This window comes from Silurus meridionalis, chromosome 10 (genome assembly GCF_014805685.1).
Source record: "Silurus meridionalis isolate SWU-2019-XX chromosome 10, ASM1480568v1, whole genome shotgun sequence".
NCBI classification, from domain to species: domain Eukaryota; kingdom Metazoa; phylum Chordata; class Actinopteri; order Siluriformes; family Siluridae; genus Silurus; species Silurus meridionalis.
In genome coordinates, this window is record NC_060893.1 from 22,043,147 (window position 1) to 22,059,802 (window position 16,656).

The 16,656-nt window shown below is 39.6% G+C and overlaps 1 protein-coding gene across 6 annotated transcripts in view; it reads right to left on the reverse strand.

The window, feature by feature from the left end:
• syngap1a (synaptic Ras GTPase activating protein 1a) overlaps nt 1-16,656 on the reverse strand; it is a 178,277-nt gene that overhangs the window by 62,897 nt on the left and 98,724 nt on the right. For all 6 annotated transcript variants that reach the window (XM_046858982.1, XM_046858981.1, XM_046858980.1 and 3 more), the window contains one exon: nt 2,216-2,310. In XM_046858982.1, the coding sequence (XP_046714938.1) occupies nt 2,216-2,310 (95 nt within the window). The remainder of the gene's footprint in view (nt 1-2,215; nt 2,311-16,656) is intronic.

A 16,656-nucleotide genomic window follows, 5' to 3' on the forward strand; every position in this document is an offset into this window, starting at 1 on the left:
CATATTTAGCTCCTAAACTTTGGAATAGTCTTCCTGACAGTGTTTAGGGCTCAGACACACTCTCCCAGTTTAAGTGCAGATTAAAAACTTATCTTTTTAGCAAAGCCTACACATAACACACATCACATCATAACCTTGTGCTTCAGAACATCTGATCACATGCACATTATCAACTTGTGCTTGTTAATATCATGAACAGCAGCTACGCTTATTCCTCTCCACTGCTTCTCTTTCTCTCCCCATCCCAAAGCATCCTGAGGTTGCGCCAGCCCCAGTCACGTCCCACCTCATGAAGATTGTGGACCTTTAAAGAAGTAGATGCCCCGCAAACATCCCAAACCATCTAGAGACATACCAGCGCCAACTGGATCCCACTTCATGTGGAGTTTGGACACTGGACCTCCTTGAGTGTTTAAAGGCTTTAAAGGGGAAGCTGGTGTTGGATCTGTGATGATCACAAATGTTGGGCTATTTTATGAGTTTCTCAGTAGCTCCTAGTTTTGTAACCACAAATTACTGTAAAAGACTGTAGAAAGAACATTACTCATAATCTTACATTCCAGTGCTCGTGTTAGTTCTTACTCTCCAGTGTTCTGTATTGTTTAAAGATTTATAATTACGAGCTTGATGTCACCCAAATGAGGATGGGTTTCCCTTTTGAGTCTGGTTCCTCTCAAGGTTTCTTCCTCATAACATCTAAGGGAGTTTTTCCTTGCCACAGTCGCCAGGCTTGCTTATCAGGGATAAATACACACTATTCACCTTAACTGTTAAAATTCTGTAAAGCTGCTTTAAAAAAATGTCTGATGTAAAAAGCGCTATAGAAATAGACTTGACTTAATTTAGAGAAAGCATACGGCAGGGTGCCGAGAGAGGAGTATGAGAATTGGTATTGTATGAGAAAATCTGGTGTGTCAGAGTAGTATGTGAGGTGTCACAGCAATGAAGTGTGCAGTAGAAACAACGGACTGGTTCAAGGTGGAGGCTGGACTGCATCAAGGATCGGCTTTGAGCCCTTTCCTGTTTGCAGTGGTAATGGACAGGTTGATGGACGAGGTTATACAAGAGTCTCTGTGGACTATGATTTTGCGGATGATATTGTGATTTGTGGTGAGAGTAGGGAGCAGGTGGAGAAGAGCCTGGAGAGGTGGAGGTACACACTGGAGAGAAGGGGAATGAAAGTCAGTAGGAGTAAGACAGAGTACATGTGTGTGAATGAGAGGGAGGGCAGTGGAGTGGTGTGGTTGCAGGGAGAAGAGATGGAGAAGGCAGAGGAGTTCAGGTACCTGGGGTCAACAGTGCAAAGTAATAGAGAGTATTTGCAAGAGTACAAGGGCAATTTTTTAGAGCACTGTGGTGAGACCTGCTAAGTTGTATGGTTTAGAGACAGTGGTATTGACTAAAAGACAGGAAGTGAAGCTAAAGATGCTGAGATTTTGATTGGGAGTGACGAGGATGGACAGGATTAGAAATGAGTTAATTAGAAGGACAGTGCATGTAGGACATTTTGGAGACGTTTTAGAGACTGTCTATACACATTCTTCTGCTACTACATCTTCATATATATCTATAATCATATTTTACCTGGTCCCACCACTTCATTTCTCTGTACTCTTTTAATTGACTTGACTTGACTTGATTTGACTTGGACAATGTATAGACATTCTGTGCCACCTACATGAGGATGGGTTCCCTTTTGTGTCTGGTTCCCCTCAATGTTTATTTCTATAAAGCTGCTTTGGGACAATGTCTATTGTTAAAAGCGCTCTGCAAATAAAACTGAATTGAATTGAATGGAATCTTTATCTTACTTTTCTTCATTAGATTACTTTAATTCTTGCTAAATTTCCTGAGCAGTGGTTTGTTGTTAAGACCAATAAAAGCTTATTATTTTACTATTTTGCTAATTGTTTTTGCCCAATGGTGTAGACATTTTCTTGTTTTTTTTTTTCCCTAATCTCTCAAAAGTTATTCACCTGGTCCACTGAAAACCTCTTTGCATTGTGCAACTGCAAAATGATCATTCTACAGACAACAAATTAGGATTTGCTTTTGTAATACAGTATGAATATTTACTAAGTTTCTACACCATATTTTATATGCTCCATCAAAAAACTATTGGCTGTAAGACATTTTCTAGGTAATAAAAGAGAGAATAAAAAAGAATGAAAAAAATCATTCTGAAAGGATGAGGGATGGAGCCAGGGGTACTCACCGACTGACGGAATTGCTGGGGAGGGGCAGTGGGCGGAGTTTCCATGCTTCTCTGCCTCACTGTGGCAAAGCTCTTTCTGCGAGCACGAGCGTGCTCTGCGAAGAGAGAAAGACGAGAGAAAAAGAAAGGGAGAGAAAGAAAAGAGAGGCTAATTATTCTGCTTAAGAGACAATAAATGTAGACCTAGGCCAGATGAACTGCATTTATGCATTTCAACAACACCAAATATAGCTTGTACACACACACACACTCACACACACACACATGGCATTCCTCCATGAATACCACTTCTCCTAGATTTCCCTCAGGATCGAGCAGACCCTCATATAGGTGGACAAATGGCGATGAATCTAGTGTAATGCACAACTCACACACTCGTAGGAATTTTTTTTTTATGAAATCTTATTGGCTTTTAGGGGTTTTATCTTCAGGGGATCAATTTAAGGTTCTTTCTTAACAGCTACAATGGAGTGTAGGACAGATATACCAAAGCTAAGCTCCAGAAATATTGGCACCCCGGTAGGGGTGTAGGACAGATATACCAAAGCTAAGCTCCAGAATTATTGGCAACCTGGTAAAACCATGAACAAAAAACCCCAAAAAACTTAAATTTGTATAAAAAAAACTTCATAGTTAAATCCATAATTGCCTTCAAAATTTTCCTATTTCTTATTAATATGTGGAGCCGATGGTGCATATACATATGGGCATTAATAATCTATAAATATACCTTTGCCTCTACATACACCCCCTCCCTCTTTCGCGTTCCATCCCTCTCTGTGTCTTTGCTTTTCTCTCCCACGCACCTTTTTTTTTTTTTTTTTTTTTTTTTTTACATAATTCCAGTAGTGCTCTCTCTCTCTCTCTCTCTCTCTCTCTCTCTCTCTCTCTCTCTCTCGCCTCCCTTTTCACAGCTTCCCCTCTCTTTCGCTGTCATGTCTTTCCCTGCATATCTTGTCTTCAATTCTCATGTCTTGAAAACCCTAGTTTATACCCAATCTAATGTGCAAAGCCTGACTAACCTCGAAAATAAATTTAACACAAGTTAGCCATCTCTGTTCAAATACATACATGTCTATGGGTGTGTGTGTGTGTGTGTGTGTGTGTGTGTGTGTGTGTGTGTGTGTATGGGTGTGTGTGTGTGTGTGTGTGTGTGTGTGTGTGTGTGTGTGTACACTGCCCTGAAAAATCCTCACAGATTCCTCACAGAAAAATTTGGGATTTTTTTTTTTTCAGGGCAAGGTTTACAAGGAAACAAAATTAAAAAATATATATATTTATATACAACAAATCTTGTAATATAAAGCAAGAAAAAGAAAATCGAAAATCATGTACTATATGTCACTTTATACTAAGCCATAAAGCAGAATAGGGATATACCAAATATACCAGTATAGGAGAGGAAATATGAGTCACACACACAAACACAATCAGCTGGGATTGTTTTTGGATTTTCTTCTCCAAAAAAACGCCTCTTCATCTTCCTCTATCCCTCACGACCCTTCGTTCTGATGGATGCACAGGAAGCTTGTTTTTTTTTTTTCCCTTCAACTTTCTACTGGTTCACAGTTTGAAGCTCAAGTCATGCTTCAAGGTGCTCCAAAGAGTTTTTCCTCAATTTGAAAATCCCAGAGACCTCATGGCCGGGTCTGCGGTGAGAAATGAATCATTTTGATGAGTCATGAACAACTTTCCGAGTCACAGGCAATTTTTTTATCATGCAATAGTTTAAGAAGCAGGAAAAGTGGATACTTTAAATACTCGCTCGACAGAGTAAGTCAACTAAATTATGCCATGAGAGTTTTTTTAATTCAACCTAAATGCCACAAAAAATTATGATTCGATGATTAGCTAATTTTAGAGAGAATACTGTGAGTGTTAAGACACTGTCTGTCAATGAAGGGGGCAAAGCGATTAACAGCAGGAGGAAGGAGGAAGGGGTAGCTCAGTGGTTAAGATGTTGGACTTATACTGTAAGGTTGTAAGTTCAAATCCCAGCTCCACTGCTTGGACCTTGAGCCTGAACTTTAATCCTCAACTGCTCAGTTGTATGAATGAGCTAATTGTAAGTTGCTCTGGATAAGTGTGTCTGCCAAATGCTGTAAATTATCAGCACTAAATAAAGTACTGGGACACCTGACCTTTCCAACCATATGTGGTTCTTCCCCTCCAACTTTGTTACTACAAAGTTGGAAGCACACAATTGTACAGGACGTCTCTGGATGCGGAAGCATGAAATGTGCCCTTTACTTGAACTAGGAGACCCAAACCTGTTCCAGCATGACAATGCCCCTCTACACAAAGCAGCTCCATTAAAATATACTTTACTGGGGTTGGAGTGGAAGGCTATAGAGCCTGTTGAACACCTTTGGGATGAATGTGAACACTGACTGCACCCCAGGCCTCCTCACCTCACCTACATCAGTACTTGACTTTACTAACACCCTTGTGGCTGAATGAATCTCCACAAATCTTCACAAGCACACTCCAAAATCTTCCCAGAGGAGCGAAGGATCTTATAACAGCTAATGTGGACTAAATGTGGAATAAGATGTTCAAAAAGACTTTTGGGGTCACCAGCCAAAAGTGAGTCATTGTTTAGCCATTTGTTTATTCTGGTTAGTAAGGACTACTGCCAGCATGAGATTCCAGTGTGCTTTATATTTGGTGTTGCTACGGTGTTAATAACGATTTAATGCAAATTCATTTTAACGGGACTAATTTTATTAACACGCGATGAACGCAGCAGGCATTTCTGTTTGACCAATTGTATTACAAATATAAATAAAACATTAATAAAATAAGCAAAATTAAAGCATTAAAAAAAAAGAATCCACTAAAAAATTATTATAATGATTACACATTTGTATATATATATATATATATATATATATATATATATATATATATATATATATATATATATATACACACTCACCGGCCACTTTATTAGGTACACCTGTTTAACTGCCCGTTAATGCAAATTTCTAATCAGCCAATCACATAGCAGCAACTCAATGCATTTAGGCATGTAGACATGGTCAAGACGATCTGCTGCAGTTCAAACCGAGCGTCAGAATGGGGAAGAAAGGTGATTTAAGTGACTTTGAACGTGACATGGTTGTTGGTGCCAGACGGGCTGGTCTGAGTATTTCAGAAACTGCTGATCTACTGGGATTTTCATGGACAACCATCTCTAGGGTTTACAGAGAATGGTCCAAAAAATAGAAAATATCCAGAGAGCAGCAGTTCTGTGGGCACAAATGCCTTGTTGATTCCAGAGGTCAGAGGAGAATGGCCAGACTGGTTCGAGCTGATAGAAAGGCAACAGTAACTCAAATAAAAACTCGTTACAACCGAGGTATGCAGAAGAGCATCTCTGAACGCACAACACGTCGAACCTTGAGGCAGATGGGCTACAGCAGCAGAAGATCACACCGGGTGCCACTCCTGACAGCTAAAAACAGGAACCTGAGGTTACAGTTCGCACAGGCTCACCAAAATTGGACAATAGAAGATTGGAAAAACGTTGCCTGGTCTGATGAGTCTCGATTTCTGCTTCGACATTCAAATGGTAGGGTCAGAATTTGGCGTCAACAACATGAAAGCATGGATCCATCCTGCCTTGTATCAACAGTTCAGGCTGCTGGTGGTGGTGTTATGGTGTGGGGGATATTTTCTTGGCACACTTTGGGCCCATTAGTACCAATTGAGCATCGTGTCAACGCCACAGCCTACCTGAGTATTGTTGCTGACCATGTCCATCCCTTTATGACCACAGTGTACCCATCTTCTGATGGCTACTTTCAGCAGGATAACGCGCCATGTCATGAAGCGCGAATCATCTCAGACTGGTTTCTTGAACATGACAATGAGTTCACTGTACTCAAATGGCCTCCACAGTCACCAGATCTCAATCCAATAGAGCACCTTTGGGATGTGGTGAAATGGGAGATTTGCATCATGAATGTGCAGCCGACAAATCTGCAGCAACTGCGTGATGCTATCATGTCAATATGGACCAAAATCTCTGAGGAATGTTTCCAGTACCTTGTTGAATCTATGCCACGAAGGATTAAGGCAGTTCTGAAGGCAAAAGGGGGTCCAACCTGGTACTAGTAAGGTGTACCTAATAAAGTGGCCGGTGAGTGTTTTTTATTTATAAGATTATAATAAGATATATATATATATATTAATTACATATATTACATATATTACATATATTATCATTTTTTACTTCATCTACTGTACTTTTAATTTGATTGTCTAGCCAACGAATCAGATAAATTATTCCCTCAGGAAAAAAATACATATCTTTCCAAAAGTCAAATACTGTATACTGTGCTAAAGGATCAAGTCTATCCCCATTATGTGTCCAATTTGGAAAGCTTTCCATATTGTTCTTGCTAATTCCGCAACAGTTTGCTTTGCGGTACCAGACCTCCACTTACCCCTGATCTAAATTTGTTTATGAAAAATTAACCTACTTTCGAAAAAGTTTGAGTTTACAGACATGTTGCTATGGCAACAACTGCAGGATAAGCTTTGAAGAACCGAACAATACAAGATGATGTCAAATCCTCAACAATAAAATCCATCTAATTGAGTAAGTTACGTTCAAAGAAGGAACCCTTGGTCGGAACCAAGATGCCACTTCAGGTCCCTTCTTATTGTGGAAACTGTTTGGCTGCTATATTTATCAAGTATGGCTTGGGAAATAATTGTCGTTTATTTGCACTTTGTTGCCCCACGATCCTGGAGAAGCGGCATTTCATTCTAACGTATATGAGCTACACAAAGGAATGGCGAAAAAGATCTAATCGTGACGTGAAGTCTATTACACACCATATTGTTCTAATTATTTATTAAAGAAATATATTCGATCTTCAAAAGAAGGAAAAATCGAAAGACAGATCAAAGATATTGAAATAAGTGACAGGAAATGTGAAAGATTCTTTGGTCTGTTCATGATCAAAGATGGGTGAGAAGACGGGTCATTACTCTCCACAGAACAAGACATGACAGCCTTTTGCCATGTGTAGTAGAGTCAAGGGCAGGAATTTGGTGCAATTCTGGAGTAGATCAGAAGCCCAGCTGCAGAGCCAGGTAGTAAGGAACATGCCGTAAAACACAATATCGTGGATATTAATCACATCAGTGCTTTTTCCTTACATACAAAAAGACATTAAGGACATCTGAGTTTGCATGCTGACAAAAAAAATCCTATTCAAGCATATCATTGTATTGCTTAGATTTATTTACCCACATATATAATATATTATAATATACTGCATATAAATCTTGATTCTTGGCTATTTTGTGAAGACCCCAAATAGAAAAAGTGAAGTTTGGGAGAAAGATCGCATCTGAGGCTCTTCTTCATATAGTCTCTTTGTTTCTCAGACAGCAAGACGTTTTAAACCCCAACCACCATTTCCCTAATGTTCAACAATGTCCACTGCGTCACCCTAAATGATACTAAAATGAATTAACCGGACTTGTGGATATTTCACAAAATGCAACTGATGCAGCTACAGACTGATAAAAATGATGCCATTCTTAAAGACATTTTGAGAAATGTTAGCGTTGGCACATTTCTCTAAGGAATATAACACTTCAGGATGTGCTGTTGGAGAAATGGCGGCATGATTGTACATGATTATAGGCTTTGCTTGAGACGCTATTTAAAATCAGACGCCGTTCAGGAAAAGCCGAGTCGAATTTGTGAATTTTAAAACTTTATTTCTCAACACAACGCTGTACCGATGTACCCACTCGTAAAGAGGTTCAACGATATGCAATGAATTCAATATTAAATCATGTGTAATTGTACAGAATTATTATAATAATTATTATTTATATTTATTAACATTATAATTATAATAATATATTTTCATTAATTAATAAAAAAAATAACAATCATAATCAGCAATTACACCATCAGAATAATAATCATTTGTTTTATTATTATAATTTCTGGAAATGAATGTATTGATTTTTTACTATTAATTATACATAGCAAAATCATCATTATTCATTCCTTTATTTATTGTTAATAATAATAAATGTGATAATAATAATAATAATAATAATAATAATAATAATATTATAATAATAATATAATAATAATAATAATAATAATAATAATAATAATAATTATAATAATAATTATAATAATAATAATAATAATGAAGGAACATTTCTTCATGCTTAGTCACTTATTTCATTTTGCACTGGATCCTGATGTAAATTGTTTACCAGGAACACTGGATATAAGGCAGGGATTCCTTCTTGACTTAAAAAAAAAAAAAAAAGGAACAGTAACATGTGCTCCGAGTGACCATTATTTTCAACCCCTACAGCGGAAAGCGTAGCCTTGCATGCACACTCACGATCACTTCAGAATAAGCACCGAAATCAAGCCGTTATAAATATTCGTAGCCATTAGGTTGAGATGACAGCAACGACGAGAAAACGCAAACACGATGCAGCAGGCCCAAATTTAGAAACATCCTTGACGTCATAGCCTCGCTATAGTGGGATACCAAAAGTCTAGAGGAAAGCAGCGGTGTGTTAAATCCCTGCCTGCGAGAAGCATACAGTATAAGTCTGAATGTTCTCAATGCTGCCAAATAATTGAGTTGTTTTTTGGGCTTCTAAATACCTGAGTGGGAATCCTGAGGCTCTAAATCTAAAGGAATCGATTAAATATTCAGGTTTATTAATTATACCAAACAACAGATAACAATTATGATAATAAAGCACCTAATTACTAGACCAAGCATTCACAAGTCTCAGTATGAAAGTCCGCAGATAACCTTCTCACATCAGCACGCTCTGGTGATTTAACTCATCTGATAACAACCGATTGTAGCAGCAATAAAAGAATTTGCATGGCTGTAATACAGCCCTGTCAATCTCTTTGTGTAGGTGTTGAAAAAATCTCATTGTATGTCTAGAAAATGTGCATTTGCATAATCCTCCACAGCAGATGGATTTAATCTGTTTCCTTGAGTCAACTTATTTTAAGTGCCATTTTATGTTTTGCCTATATATATGCTTTGAGGATCATGCAGTAGGTAATGTAAAAAAAAAAAAAAAAAGCCGGGATTTGAACTCAACCTTCTCACTGGAAATCCAGAGCTCCCTATCCATAAGATTTGTGTGATTTTTTTTATTTTAAATCCCCTTTTTAGTCCTTATTTGCTCCACTCTTCTGGAAAGATGGTCCACATGATTTTGGAGTGTGTTTGAGGAGTTTCTTAGGATTTATTCAGCCACAAGAGTGTGTATGGTGTAGGTGAGGTGAGGAGGCCTAGCGTGCAGTCAGTGTTCACGTTCATGGAACAAATTTGTGTTTTCTTGTACCAGTGAAGAGAAAATGTAATGCTTTCACATCCAAAAATACATTCTATAAAAGTGTGTGCCTCTATTTTTGTCGTAACAGTTCGATATATGGACCACATATATCTGGAAAAGTCAGGTGTCCCAATACTTTTAGCAAATTCATACATTGTATATTAAACATTTTCATCTTCCAACAGTTTCTTCTGTAAAATGTTTGGGAGTGTGTGTGTGTGTGTGTGTGTGTGTGTGTGTGTGTGTGTGTGTACTACTTTTACTTTTTATACTCAAGTCCATTCAAAAGTGAGAAATTGTACTCAAGTAGAAACCTAAAAGGAGGACTGGAGTCATATTTAAATAGGGGTTTAGTCATTTTAGCCCAGTCCAAGATTATTATCTGCCAAAATGGACCAAAAGATTTGTAATATAAATACTGAAGATACTGATTAGCTCATATTTCAATGTTTATGTGGGAAAAAACAGCTCTTTTGACATATTTTAGAGAATATCCTAGTGTAAGGTGATGTTAAAATTTGGAGCACGTGAGCAAAAATGTGTAGGTTAGCAAATCTGTGAGAGGGAAAACATTTTTGGGGTGTTTTCCACGTCACCCCTGACACCCCAAGAAGTCTATTCCTTTATACCTCACAGTTGAAATGCTTTTGCTTCAGAATGAGAAAAGCACCGAATACAACTCTGAGTCACATTCCACACTTGAGACTTGAATGGGTTTTACAGCCAGTTTGGGTTTTGTGTTAATAACAGTCTACTAATCACTAATCTATCAATAATCCCTGCCTCGTCACTAGTGTCACACTGTACTGCAATTATTTGTTACTACTACACCTCCTTATATTAGATTGTTACTTCACGGATCTGCATTTACTGTGTGTTTCTAGTAAGGCTGGGCGATAAAATTATTATTATTTTTTTTTAAACATCCTATTTATTAGTAATTTAAAAAACATCTGGTTACGGATTGTTGTTTTCTTAGTGGGCATGCCATTAAAAAAGTGGTCATGCCATTAATAAAGTGGTCAACATGGCATAAATACATTTTAAATAAATTCTCTAGTTAAATATCTTTAACTAAAGCAGAAGATTAGAAAACATCTGTCTTCTCACAATTTTAGGTTGACATGTTGCACTTGGACTGTTGGCTTGTTTTTATCTCTTAAACTTTGGGCATTCTTTTTATTTAGCTTGGTGTCTCGGTCGCAAATGCTGAAATAGAATAGGTGCTGCCACTACCATTTGCAACAGACTTTCGGGATATTTTGCATTTGACAAAAGTTTGTTCAACGTCTGACCTCTAAAATCTGAACCACAGAGGAAACCTTACTACCTTTCTTTGGCACAAGGTCATTAAGACATGAGGAGCCACCTGTCTCCTTAATGTTAGATGCTACTTCTTCATTACATTCTAGCAAAGAATGATCTCACACGTGAGCAAGTAATCCGATGTAAGTATTCTGCAATTGGTGCAATAACAATATATTTGATTGGATGCCTGCAACATTATTATACAAAAAATCTGAATGAAATTGTCCAAATAAACATTTGAATTAATAAAAAAATATAAAACAATTAAAACAAAACAGCACTAGTTTCTAGTGCATTATATTTGATTTATCATACTATTCTAGCTACGTTAACCTACTGTATATCATTCTTATTTATAGGTGCTCCAAGGGTGCTGTATATGTGAAGAAAGGATGTGCTGTAAAGTTCATATGACAAGTATAAAGCACTATTTTCCCTTTTTATATTTTTATTTAGCCTAATTGCCTAATGCAATACTGGTGTGCATTATTCTGTTTTTCTTTTCCTGTACAGTGTTATATAAATTGTTGCACTATAGCATATATATCTCCATTCATTTATTTGATATTTGCACTACTGGTTGGATGCAAAGTACATTTTTGCATTTTCATTTATGGTATTTGGGAGATGCCCTTTCCCAGAGCCACAGTTATGTCTGTAGAATGACAATAAACTAAGCAGTTTAAAAGGTACTTGCTTAAGGGTCCAGCAGCAGCAGTGGGATTTGAACTCACAATGTTGTGATCATTAATATTCAACATTTACAGTATATTATTTGGCAGTCAACTTTATCCAGAGCAAATATCATTTAATTTATTTATACAACTGAGCAGGGCAAAGGGCCTTGATCAGGGGTCCAGGAGTAGCATCTCGGTGTAGTTAATATTTGAACCCACAACCTTCAGAGCCAAAGTCCAACGCCTTAATCACTGACCCACTTTCCATAATACATTTGCTAGATAATAAAAGGGATTATTCACAATCATACTATTTTATGTCACCCAAATGAGGATGGATTTAAGGTTTCTTTCTCATATAATGTCGGGAGTTTTTCCACCTCAAAACTTGCTGCATTTGTCAGACGCCCTTATCCAGAGCAAATTACAATTATCTCATTCATACAACTGAGCAGTTGAGGATTAAGAACATTGTTCAATGGCCCAGCAGTAGCAGCTTAGTGGTGGTGGGATTTGAACTCACAACCTTCTGATCATAAGTCCAACATCTTAAACACTGTTTGCCAGAGGTGAGCAAGTGGCGGACGGGCTGATCCGCGAGTGGCCGCCAGTGGATGCCAAGATAGAAAGGCATCCCAAACCGCTAGTGTGTGGGCGAACCCCACCGTGAGTACTGGAAAGGAAAGCGTTGTTGTTAAAACAAAAAATTAAAGAACGAAAGCTCTGCTTAGTGAAATTTTGCCTGTCTCTTTTTCATTCAGCACAGAACCAGTTGAGTTGTTACAGTGGTGCCAAAACACTGTGCTGGAAGAAGGGTATGACGGCAGAGAGTCTTCACTGCAGAGGGAGTGGGATCCAGCAAAGTAGGAGTGCTGCAGCTGACACCACTGCTGCCACCTGCAACGTGTTCGGCAGAATTGGACCAGCAGCGAAAATGGGCACTCCAACATCAGCCACACCTTTCCGGGGAAGTCCAGATGGCAGATGCTTAGAAAAGGTGTGCTGGTCTGCAAGGAAACTCAGGTTGAACCTCCTGGTCTGGGGTCAGAAATAAAGAAGGGTTGAATGCCTGGAGCCTGACAGGCCATGGGGCGACTGAGGGCACCTTGGGGACATAACCCGCTCTAGGGAGCAGGAAGGCACTAGTCATGCCAAAGAGAGGTTTAGCTGACGTAGATCTAGGATAGGAAGCAACCCACCATCCTTTTTGGAAACTATGAAGTACCGGATGTAGAACCCAGACTCTCTGTCTGTGACAGAGGGACCACCTCGATGGCCTCCTTCCTCAGGAAAGTATCTACTTCTCATTCCAGGACCAGAGCCTGCTCGCTTCTCACTAGAGTGAGAGAGAGGCCATTGAACCGGGGCGTGCGAGACACGAACTGAATCGCCTCGCTCTACAGTGCACAGGACCCACTGGGACACGTCTGGCAAAGCCAACCTGGCAGCAAGGTTCTCCCTTTAGGTTATCAGTTTCTTGGGACTGACCTCTGGTGTGTCCAAAGCCGGGACAGTGCCCAGACACGGCTCTAGAAACGAGACCTCCTGGTCTTCAACGATGCCAGGCGGAACTGAAGGAGGGGGCTCGTTGGAGCTGGCCTTGCCCTGAAGCACATTTGTGGCAGGGTTAACAAACCAGGTCCCTGAAGGGGCCAGGGGGAAATGGGCACCGAGAAAGGTGGTCCTACATGCTCCCTGGTCATCCCTCCACAGGTCGGGTCTTTTTGGCCCTAGCCCTCTTCTCGGCAATGACAGTCCTCAGATCTGTCACCTCATGGGGCTTAACCCAAAGTGCCTCACGGGATCCCGCACAGTGAGAGCGTGTCGCGATGGTCTGTCTCTGCTCTAGGCGGTACGAAGTGCTGGGTTGGGGTTGGGGCTGCGCCCACCATGCAGCCCCATGAGAGCGGCATAGGAGATGCCGTTGGAATGCCACAGATTATCTTGTCGACTACCGAATCAATGGCGTCGCTGAACAGGCCTGAAGGAGAGAGTGTGCAAAAATCCAGCGGCCTGACCTGCTGAGGCGTAAGAATTACCCACCAGCGCCGAGGTAGTGCGCAGGGCCTTGGTGGGTAATGTCAGGGGTTTTATGAAAGATGCCACACCCGGGGAGAGATAGCGTTAGCATCTCTTCAACCCATGGCATGACACTATAGCCATATTTCCTAAGCCCAGAGACTTTGGAATAAACCGCCGTCTTGGGGCTGAAGGGGCAGAATGAGAAAGGCCGCTCCCAGGGAAGAATGGCAAGCCCTGATGCAGAGGCTGTGATGCTGGGAACAAAAAACGCTCACTGAACTTGCCCGAGGGAGGGGCTTTATGCTCACCGGCCGGCAAGCTATATCAAGCTTATGAACGGCGCGTGTCACAACCTCCAGGAGCTCCTCGCTCTATCGGGTTCGTAAGAGCATGCGAGCTTGCCTTCATTCTTTTGACAAAACAGACAGACAAACATTAAATTTCACACAGAGCACTTCATAAACAAACAGAAGCTAAAGCAGTCTTCTCTCCAGGTGCGCTTTATACTCCCTGGTCGTGACGTCACCATGCCAGTGACAACCTGTCTTCAATTTTGACTGATTAGACTCATTACTCAGAGCATGGACAACTCAGTCACGTTCCCAAAGCGTTCCTACGCAGCTTGAGTTCCTAAAAGGAAACTCCTCCTATAGTGGACTTCAGCACGAAGCAGGAGCAGTCATACCAACCGGACCCAAGTGGAGAGAGTGGACAGTTTTCAGTATCTAGATGTTCACATCACGCAGGACCTGTCTTTGTCCTGTCACATAAACACCCTGTTAAAAAAGGCCAAAAAAGTGTCCGTACCATCTGAGATGTTTAAGGGACTTATAACTACCCTCTCCTATTGCTAAGGACTTTCTACACTTGCACCATTTAGAGCGTCCTGACGGATAGCCTCACTTTCTGGTTCAGGAACAGCACCATGCAGGACAGGCAAGCCCTCCAGACGGTGGTGCGGTTAGCTGAGCGTACCATCTGCACTTAGCTCCCTGACCTGCAGGACATCTATAGCAAGCCCAGACCAGAGCCAGAAAGATTATAAAGGACCTAAGCCGTCCCAACAATGGAGTCTTTTCTTTGTTTCATTCAAGGAAGCGCTTCCAATCCTTGAAGGCAAACACAGAGAGAATGAAGACACGCTTCTTCCCGAGAGCCAGTTAAAACCAGGAAAACACTCAGCACCTGGACTTGTTCTATCTGGACTTACATTTTCTCCCTTTGCACAAATATTTTTGCCCAATTGCACAATTGTTACTTTAACACTGGACTGGCACAGCAATAATTTATTTTAATCCTATTTTTATACTTGTTATATTTTATACTTTTTTTTATTATTATTCTATTTACATGTTGGACAGTCGTAAAAAGCATTTTACTACATGTCGTTCACATGAATGTGTATGGGAAATATACAATTTTAATTTGCATGAGTTCTAAACCCTGTTAAACCCCTTTGGGATGAATGCTGACTGCACCCCAGGCCTCCTCACCTCACCTGCATTACTACCTACATTTTCTAACACCCTTGTGGCTGTAAGAATCCCCACAAATCTCACAAATCAAAAAAATACATCTTGAAGTCAGGTTTCCACAAACTTTTATCTATATAGTGTACCTGTTTTATACGAGCACTTACTATACTTATTAACCTTCATTGTGAGTTTTCTTTTTTAAATGACTGTTATTTGCATTAGAGTGGGGTATTTTTTGTATCTATTTGTAATTTTATAATTGTTTAGACATCAGCTTATTGTCTAAAACACAAATGACTCCATTCACGATGCCATCAAATGACAACGCTTAAATCCTTAAATGTCGTCAAGGTTTCTCTTCCGTTTTCTTCATGTTATAAAACTGTAGCTTTTGTCTACACTTTAAAACACTCCTAGATTGTACACCACAGACTCAATTATTTAGTATGCGTGATAACGTCCTGAATTGAACACGAACTGCGAATGGCAGACTCGTGTAATTAAATTATCTCCACAGGCAGCGTTTTAAAAACCTGTTTAGCTCTAAGACGTCAGGACAAATGTATATGTAGGGTGTTGTAGTGATTTTAGCTGATGTGACAGACATTTAAAAACATTAGCATTATACATTAATATGCTCAGGTACAGCTGCTGAATGCAATAAGTGAAATGGGACAACGTTTCTCCACAACCCTGGTGCTACAAAACAACACAGATCTACATACAGAATACAGAGCAAAGGGCTAAAGAAGTAAGTTGTCCTTGCCACATAAAGTGCATCGTGCGCAAACGATGTTTCTATTCTCAATTCTATTTTTGTTCTATAAATTCTACATTTGTATTCTTTTTAATGCCATGGGCCAGTCATTCAATGCATTTCACTGCTTGTCGGACTGTATATGGTTATGTATGTGACAAATTGGTGCATCCTGGGCACCAGATTTATAATTTAGTGAATATAAAACTAGAAAATGTATAAAAGGAAACTTAGACCTACACAGAACTGCATTGCAAGAACACCTTTGGAATAAATGTGAACATTACCTACATCAGAACCTGACTTTACTAACAATGAATCTCTATAAACACACTCAGAAATCTCTAAAACATCTTCCCAAAAGAGTTTATTATGATGGCAAATTGGTACTAATTGGGAAATGGGATGCAAAAAATAACATATTAATCTTATAGTCAGGTTTCCACAAACTTTTGTCTATATAGTTATTTTTTTTATTATTATCTAGTGTCATTTGTACTGGAGTGAAAACAGACAAAGCATTCGAAATCATGACTAAACAATTATACAATATTTACCAAAGCAAATAATAAGATAAAACCACAATCACAGTATTCCAGAGGAGAGCGTTAACTCGGACTAGACCGACTCGGACAGAACTATCTGTATAAAGGGTTGAATGGCCTTTGTTAAACAACAGAGGAGCTGCATTACCACAGGAGACAGTATCACGAAACATGACAGCATTTTTTCCATAAAAGGTAAGAAAAAAGTGCCTGAGGAAAGAGAATCAGCGGCTGGAAGCTGAAACCCTGTGACAGGGACAGCTGGACCGTTAAACACTAGACAGTTTTCATCTTTTGA